Source organism: Crocodylus siamensis, chromosome 6, assembly GCF_052110815.1.
Source record: "Crocodylus siamensis isolate JL-2025a chromosome 6, ASM5211081v1, whole genome shotgun sequence".
In the NCBI taxonomy this organism is placed as follows: domain Eukaryota; kingdom Metazoa; phylum Chordata; order Crocodylia; family Crocodylidae; genus Crocodylus; species Crocodylus siamensis.
The window spans coordinates 28,447,694-28,459,196 of NC_143400.1; the positions used below are offsets into that span (position 1 = coordinate 28,447,694).

Genomic DNA, 11,503 nt, shown 5'->3' on the forward strand with positions numbered 1-11,503 from the left:
TTCAAATGAGTGGCAACAGGAACACTCAAAACACAAACCTGTCTTTACCTGACTAATAATCTACATTTAAAAAATAACTCAGGGAATTAATTCAGACTTTAGTCGCAATGAAAAATATGCTATTTTAAAATAAAGTAGCTACGTAAGAGTTTGTTCTTACTTTTTCTTTACAGAGTCTAATCCATATGTTCCTGCAGAATTGTAGTAGCCACACACGGTTTTTGCATTAATAGTTTCCTTCATTGTCTCACCGCATTGCTGGATTAGGCCATCCTGTGAAAGAACACAAATATTCCAAGTTCTTTCCCACATGATAAACGCAAAGACTTTCAAAACTTGTTATTTACAAATGCCAAATAAGAATTAAGCCAGGACTAGTCTGGACTCACGAGTACAGCAATACACACACGGTTCAATTTATCCAAAGTGTAAAATCCAGCACCATGCTTTAAGAGTATGCTTCCATGGCACACTGAAGCATACACGAGAGCTATGCAAGTCAGTTCTGATACCAGAAGCAGTCTAAAAAGCAACAGCAGAGGGCTACTACAGACATAGTTGATACTTTAGCTAAGGCAGCCTGTAAATATATCAGGATTTCAAAAAGCTATGCTGGAACTTAGCTTGATCTGACAGAAATTTAAGGGAAGTAGGGTGGCAAAAATAAATCCAAACTTACATATAGAAATCCTGATCTCAGAATTCTTTAACATTATTTTAGAGCTCCCCATCATTTGTAAAAAGGTATTAGCATTAATAAAACAAACACAACCAAGTATTTTAGAATAAGGAAATGATAAAGTCGCAAAGATTAACACTATAATAGTGCTACAAGTACTTTTCTTTGTTTACATCCTCCAATTAATCTCAATATGCCATTTTATGATACAATCAGAACTTAAGTTTGAAACTAAGAAAACTACCTAATATTTCTATAAACACTAAGCCTGCTCTTATGGATGGTTCTGAAAAAGTCCAGAAGCAGTATGCATATCTGAATACTTCTGTTTAGGGGCATGTTCTGCCATTATAGTTTGAGTTTCTATTTGTTCCTAAACAAAGCGCATAAAATGTAATGCAATTCCTGCTCATTTACACTTACCAGCTGCAGCATGCAGGCTGCTGCTAGAAGGGCAACAACTCGACTGGGTTTTATTAAAACATCATCTCTATACAATGAGCCAAAAGCTACCTGTAGAGCTGAAAAAGCAAAACTGTCAAATCTGGAGGGAAAAACAGAACCTCGTATTTAATATCTTAGAATACACAATATGTTTAAATGCTACCTATCCCTTTCAATTCATGTGTTTGCTACAAATTTAGTCCTGTAAACTTTGGGATCAAAAACTAGAGTTCAAGGAAATGAATGAACCTGAAAAACAACCATAGTTTCATAGTTTCATAGTAGCTAGAGTCGGAAGGGACCTAGGTAGATCATCTAGTCCGACCCCCTGCCTTGGCAGGAAAGAGCACCGGGGTCAGATGACCCCGGCAAGGTGCTCATCTAACTTCCTTTTAAAAATCCCCAGGCTAGGAGCCTGCACCACTTCCCCTGGAAGCTGGTTCCAGGCCCTAGCCGCCCTGACTGTGAAGTAGCGCCTCCTAATATCTAATCTAAACTTACCCTCCGCCAGTTTGTGACCGTTATTCCTGGTCACTCCTGGCAGCGCACGGGGGAACAGGGACTCCCCCAATACCTGCTGATCCCCCCTGACCAGATTGTAGCAGGCCACAAGGTCCCCCCTTAACCTTCTCTTGTGGAGGCTAAACAGGTTCAGGTCCCGTAGCCTCTCCTCATAAGGCCTGCCCTGCTGACCCCTGATCATACGAGTGGCCCTCCTCTGAACTCTTTCCATATCGTCCACGTCCCTCTTGAAGTGTGGCGCCCAGAACTAGACGCAGTACTCCAGCTGCAGCCTGACCAGTGCCGCATAGAGGGGGAGGATCACCTCCCTGGACCTGCTCGAGATGCATCTGTGGATGCATGACAGGGTACGGTTGGCCTTCTTGACTGCCTCCCCACACTGCCGGCCCATGTTCATCGTGGAGTCAATGACGACTCCAAGATCCTTTTCCATCTCCGTGCTGGCAAGAGGGGAGTTCCCCAACCTGTAAGTGTGGTGCCGGTTCTTCCTCCCCATGTGCAACACCTTGCACTTATCAGTGTTAAACCCCATCCTATTCTCATCCGCCCACCGTTGCAACCTGTCAAGGTCAGCTTGTAGCCTATTGCACCCTTCTAGTGCACCCACATCCCCCCACATCTTAGTGTCATCAGCAAACTTGAACAGGGTGCTTTCTACCCCGTCATCCAAGTCACTGATGAAGATTTTGAACAGTGCGGGCCCGAGGACCGAGCCCTGCGGAACCCCACTGCCCACGTCCTTCCAGGTCGAGAAGAACCCATCCACTACCACCCTCTGGGTGCGGCCCTCCAACCAGTTGGCGACCCATTTGACCGTGTGGGCATCGACACCACAGTCTCCCAGCTTTTTGATGAGGACAGGGTGAGAGACAGTGTCGAAAGCCTTCCGGAAGTCCAGAAAGACTACATCCACAGCAACCCCTGCGTCTAATGATTTGGTGACCTGATCGTAAAAGGCCACCAGGTTGGTCTGACAAGACCTGCCACTGATGAACCCATGTTGGTTGCCCCTGGGCATACATTCCCCCGCAAGGCCCTCCTGGATGTGTGCCAGGATAATTTTTTCAAAGAGCTTACCCGGGATTGAGGTAAGACTAACTGGCCTGTAATTTCCCGGGTCCTCTTTTTTTCCCTTTTTGAAGATAGGGACCACATTGGCCCTCTTCCAGTCCTCCGGCACCTCGCCAGAGCACCACGAGTGCTCATAGACCAACCAAGTGCCAACTAAAAAAAATGCATGTACCCCATGCCCACAAATGAGCCAATCTCTTCCAAATGGATTGGTAGAAACTATTTTTAACATGAGCGTTGCTCTTGCAGCACTGTATTTAACTACAGACTTGGCACTCAGGAGACAGAAATGATATATGTTGGATTCCCAAGGTTTTGAGAACTTTGACTGGTTCCTTTTCTTAGGATTTTGCTGCTTATTTAAAAATTACTTGAATACATGGCACTCAACCATTAAGGGCCGAGAAGGCAGCCAAACAGAGATAAAGATGGCATGCCTACGCCCTCCAAATTCATATCCCTGCATGCAATTGAAGAGCTACATATGGCTCCAGAGATAGGAGGCAACCTATTTTTTTTATTTTACTTCTTGAATCAGATTCTAGGTCTACAGCTCAACTCTTACTATCTGAGGATAAAGCAAGTAGAAAATATGAGTTAATGTATTTATTTTTTGTTGCTGCTTTGCCAAATCCTTTTTTCACTCCTCCAACAATACATTCTGCCTATCAGCAATAACAGACATGTTTGAAATTTCACTATATTTGATAACTTTGCATTAATTTGCTGTTAGCAAACTTACAATTTTCAAAAGAAAACAAGTCCTTTGCTTACCTTCTATATCAATATTTTGGTCAGGGATCTCCAGTTCAATGGTTTTCATGCTAGATTCCCTCCAAGAGCCACTGAACATACTGGAAAAGTAGCCTGACTATAGGAGAGAAGTAAACAATTTCATTCAAATAATGAATTCTGAAATGCAACAAAACTATTACTATTAATTATTTTACTTATGGAATTAAGTGCATTATGGGCTCAGTAGTTTACTAACTGTGAAGATATGAAGATATCATTTCTTGTCAAGAAGGACTAACAGTATTTCTTCTATTTCTGTGGAAATTTTTATAAACTTTGACCTTATGCTGAAATATGGTTACCCAAATACATATTTTACTAATTATTTTCCCCAAACAATTCAGTTTTAAATAGGCAGAAAACCTACAATAAACATTTTCCATTACAAACCATGATTTCTATAGTATGTAATGACACCCAGAGGTTAGGTTTTTAACAGTATTTGTTAACAAGAGATCCTGCAGGCAGTGGTTTTCTTAAACCAATTTGGGGGGGAAAGACATGCAAGACATACAGACTGTGGTCTCATACTAAGGACACATATGTCTCTAACTATGTGTAGGTCAGTTCATACATACGCACACACATCCACCATTTATGCAAATATACCTTTTTAAATAAAGTGTAAGGCATATAAAACTAGAATTTGATAGATTTCCATCCAAATGAAGTGAAAAATAGTGCTCTACTAGGATTCATGATTTTCCATTCTTAGTAGAAAGTGTGCCAGTGAGATGCTATCACTCAATGAAGTTTACCTGAGAGATTAAAAAAATAAAGTCTATTTGTACAGTAGCATACCTCCTGCATTCTTAACTCAGTATTTCCACAGGTGGCAGCAAATTATACCCAAGGTTATCAAAAACCAGAAGTTCACTCAACTTACTCCTATTCTTCCATCACACCTCCTAAGATCTGGTTAGGTTGATCCATCACAGGGAGGTTAGTACACAGATGAGCTACAGCTGGCTCATGCCTACTGTTCATGGAGCATTTTATGTATTAATAAAGCAGCAAACAACTTGATCTACACTGGTCAGATCTGCCATTCATATGTACAATAGCATCTCAGTGCCATCTAATGGGGAAAGGACAGAAACTCAGAACTAGCTAGGAAAGCTAAATTAGATAAGTGATCGCTAGGACGTAAGCACTCCATTCAGCATGTCAAGGAAGGAGCAGTAACTTCAGCAAGAATAAGTTATGGATATTATTTAAGATAAGGAAAAACAAATATCAGTCCACCTGATATCCAGTTTAAAACGGTCTTCCATCAGTTTATAACCATGAGACTTTGTCTTCCCTTGGGGGGCCCTGGTGAACAGACGTTCTCCCAATTCCTGATGCACACCCCTTATGTACTTATAGGCTGCCACCAAGTCCCCCCTTAAGCCTTCTCTTCTCCAGGCTGAAGAGTCCCCATGCCTCTCAGTCTCTCCTCATAAGGCTTGCTCTCTTAACCTCTGATAGTCCAGAGGAGAGCCATACGCATGAATAGAAGTCAAGAGACTTCTGAGGAGAGGCTGAGAGGCATGGGACCCTTCAGCCTGGAGAAGAGAAGGCTCAGGAGGGAGTTGGTGGCAGCCTATAAGTACACAAGGGGTGAGCATCAGGAACTGGAGGAATACCTTTTCACCAGGGGATCCCAAGGGAAGATAAGGTCTAATGGTCACAAACTGCTAGAAGGAGGTTTTAGACTGGACATTAGGAAAAACTTATTTACCATCGAGTCTCCAGAGTCTGGAACAGACTCCCCCCAGAAGTGGTGCAAGCACCTACCCCGGATACCTTTAAAAAATGTTTGGATGCTTATCTCGCTGGGGTCACCTGGCCCTTTGCTGACTTCCTGCCTGATGATCTCACAAGGTCCCTTCCAGCCCTAATGTCTATGCAATCTATGATTTAGGTCAAGTGCAAAGAGAGAGTGACATAGTAGGCAAACTACTCTGGAGATTTACCTTGAACAAAATAATTTCTCCTTTCAAAAAATTAAGAGAAAGCTAGTGTGGTACATATTTTTATCATGTCAAGCACAGTACCTTGAATTTAAGCCAATAATTTCAATGCATGATTAAAAATTAATCATTGTGCATGATTAATAATGAATTAACTTCACATACATGGCACACAGTAAACTTTTAAGTAAGAAATCTGAAAACTTATTATATGATGGCGATAATGCTCTGAGGGAAAAATGAAGCGTCACAAGTGGACTGCAGAGCCAAGGTCTAACTCCCTGTCTGAGCTTGAACTACAAAACTCTTCTTCCTTCTTTGAACACAACCAGTGTCACCTCAGAGAAAAACAAGTCATCTTTTCTTTCTGCTAATTTTATGAAGGTCTGGAAAAAAAGATTAAATTAATTTTGGAACAGAAAGTTGGAGTTGTTGTGGGTTTATTCTTTCTGCTGGCCATGAATTAAATACATCCTCCTTCTTCAAAACAGTTTATGCCATAGAAACAGCTCTGACACTTATGTTGCTTCCAATTTATTTGAAAATGCTATTCCAAAAAGTAACTGTTAGAGATCTGAACAGTTCTCTCTCTTAGGCAATGCAAGGAAAATCATGCCTTACAATTAGACAAGGTTGTAAAAAATATGCATAGCAAATTAAAGTCTTGCTAGATTTCATTTCTAATAAAAGCAGAACATGAAGAACTATCACTGCATAGCTTCTACCCTAATATGGATTAGCATCTGGGTGAACATATTCTATTTTTCAGTTCCCATCAAAAAACACTTTAAGTCACCAGGATCTAGAAGCCTGCCAGAATTCTTGGTTACTTCCCCAGTTCCTTAAGACAATTTGCTTAGCATAAATATTCTCTGGGCTACAGAGAGAGACTGATGTTTCAACTCAGGGGTTAAAGTATTTGTGTGGCATGTGGGAGAATGCTCCAAGTCTCACAGAGCAGGGATAATTTGAATTCCAGATTTCACACACACTATGGGTTACTGTCTCTTTCAAAATAACCAAAAACAGTCTTGCATTTGTCCCAAGCTGAAATAGGAGAAATACTTCCAAAACCTAGGAAATAAACATGAGACCATGTGCACATGTTTTTGTGGGGTTTCTCCAATTTTGACTTTCGGGGGGGGAAAAAAAAGTCTGCACAAAATAGGAGTCCACTTTTCCCAAATAATGCATTCTGATTTTTGACAGAGCTGTGATCTAGAAGCTCTTTAACAGCATGGCATAATACAAAACAATCAGCCAAACCTACTTGCCCCTACTTTTGTGCGCATTTTGAAACTATATGATGATTAAAGTGATTATGACACGTGACACCACGGGCCTTACAGAACAGCCTCACTCTACCGAAATTTCTCTCTTACATGTTACAAACAATGAGAGAATAAAATTGGAAGTTGGAATGTTCTGACCTGGCTCAGAACATTCAGAAAGAACTTTCTTGAAGCCGTTTTCACTGCACCCCCAACAAAAACATTTTCTTATGTTTTATAGGGTTTTGCCAACAGCAAAGCAAATTTTTTTTATGCTGGAAATTGCAACTGGAAAACCAAGAATTCAGCAAGGGAAATTTCAGAGAAAGCACTTGAAATCATTTCTCTCTCTTTAAAAAACAAGTAGATTTCAAGGTAACTTTCATTTTGAGGGTACTATGATTGAACTACAAGTACAATTTTCAGTGTTGAGTAAAAATAAAATAAAATAAAATAAAGTTTCTCCCATTGTGCTGTAACAACTCCCCCAAGCCTTTGCATGAATATTGCCTCTCTATATTAAAATACCTTATTTCCCTCATTCTTCCATGCACCCATTTTATGCTATATGCTCAGTTTCTGACATGAAAGTAAAATTTTAAAAAGTAGGGGGAGAAAAGGAAAAATATTTAAGTTTTAACTAGGTGTTATTACTTAAAACTTGTGACTTTGGTTGTTTTTAATGTTGAACTCTCTCAACTTTAAATCTGGAAAATCCAGAACATATACGACGTTCACACAAATAGCCTTTTACCACACAAAGGGCATTTATTCTGATTTAAGAAAAGCACATCTAGTACCTTCTGAGGTATTTTGCAGGGACAGGACTTGCTATACCAAACGGTCTGTCAGTTGAAACATGGTTGCACCACCATAAAGTTGAAGTTTATGATGTACTAAGTTTAGGAAACGGCATTCAATATAATCACAGCAAGCAAACAGTCAGCTTTGCAGGGGGGAAATATTTGGTGTCTGCTGCTTCTAAATCGAAGCAGTAGTGAGCTGGCATTTGGCCTGGATTTCATGCGAGAAAGGAATGGACACCTTCAGTCTTTGGATTTGGGCCCTTCAACTTACTGCAGTCCAAATTTCAGAATCAAGTCAAACCCCATCTATACCTGCAGCTTAACACAAGACATCCAATATCACAAGAGGAAGCTTGCTCAGTGCATCCACCTCCCTAAGTATCTGTCACTACAGCTGAGTCACTGATGCACATGACGCACACTCTTAAACTCACCGGCCTACAAATTTACTTGTAAGCTCTTTAAGCATGACTTAAAACCTGCAGATTCAAAGCAGAAGCAGTGATGAGAGACAGATCCTCTACTTTACACCAAAAAACTAAGACAAAAACAGATTTTTAATGTGAATGCAGTTCCTTCCTTTTTTTAAACCAATCATCTTGACTAAGAATGGTACAGAAAGGAACGATGTGGAGAGATGAGTTTCCAAAGCACAGCAGTGCTTACAAACCTTGCCCTTTATAAAGGCAGCTCTCATACATGCAGCTCTCATGTCCAGCTGTGAAAACTTACTAACTTCCTGCAAGTCCATTCAATTTCAACATATTCGCCAAACCTCCATTAGGAAAGTTATAGAAAGTTTTGATAAATATGAGCAAGCAACTCGTTTTACAGCTCTCACTATTATTACTGCCGATACCTGGATAGAGAACTGGGCCAGTTATTAGCAGTTTTAGGGGCCACAGGCTAGTGAAGATAAGAAAAAAGGAAGTTACTATGTCGTCCATTCTTAAAATGCCCCGTCACCCAATAAAACCATCACCATGGGAAGCTGTCACCCATTAGTGTAGCAAGCACATTCTGAACATACCGAAAGGCCAGGACAGTGAATGTCTTCTCAAAAGAAGAAGACCCTATGCTCAAAAACACAATATGCGGCCTGAAGGAAATAATTACAAAAGGCAAGCATGGAAAACCTGTTTTCGTAAGTGAAGCACTGTAGTAAGACCTTCCGTTCTGTATCAACTACGTTTTTTGATACTTCAATGATTATAATGATTATATGCACTGATGCTGCCTGGAAGGAAGACTTCTGACCAGGTCTGTATTTGAAATCTCCAGAACGCGGCTGCATTTACCACAATGTGAAATCCTATGGTGAGGTGAAGAGAAGAGAAGAGAAGAGGACTTACCTGACACAAGTATATCTTGTGCAAGTTCCACTCCTCTCCCAGAGCACAGATCTTAATATCGCTATTTTCACCGTTCAAGAACAGAGTCTGATAAATATACTTGGATGTGCTTTTGAGTTTTTTCCTGTATCAAAAAACACAAAACAAAGGGACGAGCCCACTGTGAAGTTTTACCATGGGGGCAAATATTCCTTTTTTGTCTAGCACATATTTCTTCCATCACCAGCCTAGCAGCTTGCTACCATAACGTCTTCCCTGTCCAGCTTACCCCAGACAGATTACTCCAGTGAAGCATGTAGCCCCCCCAAAGGCTGCACAAACTGACTCACGTCAATAATGGTAACTACCCAAAAAAGCCTGCAGCTAAGTTTCTGGCATCTCATTCAGGCTCTTACAAACTGTGTGCCTTGAAGGGGCTCTTGGAAATGGTTGAGATCTCGTCAGTTCAGGGGCTGGCTGCAGGGAAACTGACTGCACCCACACAGCAGCACCGACCAAGCCTGGGAAGAGGGCAGAACCAGGGACAGCAAGGTTCAGAGGCCGAGACAGCAGCTTAAGTACCTCACTGATATCAACAGACATCATCCTCCGTCATTGATAGTGGTCACCTCACTGGTACTGACTTACATCACTGACAGACATACTGATCCGATCTCAGATTTACCCCAAGAGCCTTGTCTGCCCATGTCCATAGACCAACACGGCTACACCCTGCTTCCTATACTGGATATGGAGACAGAGATGCCGGGTGCTGGCTGGCAGCAAGCGCCCAGCTCCGGGGCACCCAGCAGACAGACCCTGCAGGGCATCTGGCCACGTGCATCCCCTCGGGCTCACATGACTTCCCTGTTTACCTCCTCCCTGCCCTCGGCTCGGCTTCCTATAGCCCATGGTAACCGGGCAGCTCCCAGGAGAGGAAGCAGTGAAGAGCCCGGGCCCCCGTCCTGCCCCGCAGCCCGCACCTCCGCGGGGTGTCGAGCAGCCCGTCCTCGCCGTCGCTGTCGCTGTCGGGCGGCCCCTCGCCACCCCCGCGCTTGCGCTTGCCGCCGCCCGCGTCCCCCTCGGCCCCGGCGGCCCGCTGCAGCCCCGCGCTCGGCCCAGCCCGGCGCCTCAGCACGCGGCTGCTCAGCGAGCCCATGGCCCCGCCGCATCGGGCCGCCGCCGCCGCCGCTGCCGCTCGCCGCCAGTACACTGCGCGGGGCGGGTCAGCGCCGCCCGCCCGCCGCCATTGTCACCGCGGCACACGCCGCACTGCGCACGCGCCGCGTCTGGGGCTGGCCGGACGCACTGCGCAGGCGCAGGCGGGGACAACTGACACAGCCTTCCTCCTCTTCCCCGCCTGTCGCCAGGCCGGCCGCACTGCGCAGGCGCAAACGGGGCCCACTAGCGCCCCGCCTTCCTCTTCCTCGTCCCAGTCCTGGGCGTTTTGCGCACGCGCGAGTGGAGGAAGACGTCCGTCCAGTCGTCCCGGCACTTGGAGCTTTGCAGTCGCAGGGCGGGCGGGAAAAGGCCAGGAGCCAGGGAGAAGTGGGGGTCTAGGCTCACCCCCACAGCAGCCCCTGTCTTTTGGCAGATTGCGAACGCACCCCGACCACACCTCTCAGCAAGTCCTAACCTGGCAGGGAAAATGTAGCTGCGAGAAACAGAGAATAGCAATGGGCCTTGGGGAATGGAAAATCGGGTTCGCGCTCCCAAGCTTGCCCTCTGTCACGTGCACACCTTGTGCATACACCTCAGGTCCCACACCTTCATCCCTTTCACACCTCTTCTCCCCATGTTTTGGCATATTGCAAACTCCAGGGAAAGTATCCTACCAGGAAACAGGACAGTTGGGGAAAAATATAACCACGAGAGAAGCATAGAATAATACTGGGCCTTGTGGAAAGAAAGGGACTGGTGCAGGCTCACGGACACTTTTTTTTTCCCCCTGTTTTTTTGCCCCGGTCCTGGAAGCATGTAATACCAGGTCAGTGCATGGAGTGGATGGAGCAAGCTCTGGTTCCAGGCTCACCCACACACTTAGCTTCTTAGAAGGGTAGGGCAGCTGGTATAGGTTTGCATTTTATTACTTCAAGCTGATGCAAGGTTGCAGGAGAGGGGCAAGCCCTTTACTTAAATGATCAGCACTTGTCACTGTCATAGGTTGATTAATAGCTCAGAGCAGCTGAGGACTGCTGGATTTAAGGCAGGGTTTGTGACTACTGCTTTTCAAAGATGATGATACAGAACATGAATGGGAAACTTCACTTGATGACTATTAGATCAATTATCTCATGATGCAAGAAACATATAAAAATGGGACAACTTCCTGTGTATGTTTAAAAATATATATATTAAATGCTTTCTTCAATGCGGGGTGGAAGAGAACAGCCAGTCTCCACTCCATCCGCAGGCTGCAAGGGACCAACAACAACTGCTTCTTGGCAGGGTAGGGCTTTCTTCCTAATACTAGATAGGCTGGGGGTAGGGAGTGGAATAATTTCCAAGTGGTTAGGGCAGCACGCTGCTTACATGAATCCCAATAAGCTTAAGCTAGTGATCTCTTAACTTAAAACCTGGGATGTCACAATAACGGTATTACACACATGCCATTAGGAAATAGGAGAAT

General features: G+C 43.9%; 1 protein-coding gene across 5 annotated transcripts in view; it reads right to left on the bottom strand.

Annotated features, from left to right (window-relative positions):
- GMCL1 (germ cell-less 1, spermatogenesis associated) overlaps window positions 1-10,160 on the bottom strand; it is a 30,604-nt gene extending 20,444 nt beyond the window's left edge. For 3 of the 5 annotated variants that reach the window (XM_090052034.1, XM_090052033.1, XM_090052032.1), the window contains exons 1-5: window positions 9,858-10,160; window positions 8,896-9,019; window positions 3,491-3,587; window positions 1,103-1,200; window positions 161-273 (exon numbers count right to left, since the gene is read on the bottom strand). In XM_090052034.1, the coding sequence (XP_089908160.1) occupies window positions 161-273; window positions 1,103-1,200; window positions 3,491-3,587; window positions 8,896-9,019; window positions 9,858-10,033 (608 nt within the window). In that variant the 5' untranslated portion in view covers window positions 10,034-10,160. The remainder of the gene's footprint in view (window positions 1-160; window positions 274-1,102; window positions 1,201-3,490; window positions 3,588-8,895; window positions 9,020-9,857) is intronic. The other 2 variants (XM_090052036.1, XM_090052035.1) reach the window with 1 other exon arrangement.
- Between the last annotated feature and the right edge of the window lie 1,343 nt (window positions 10,161-11,503).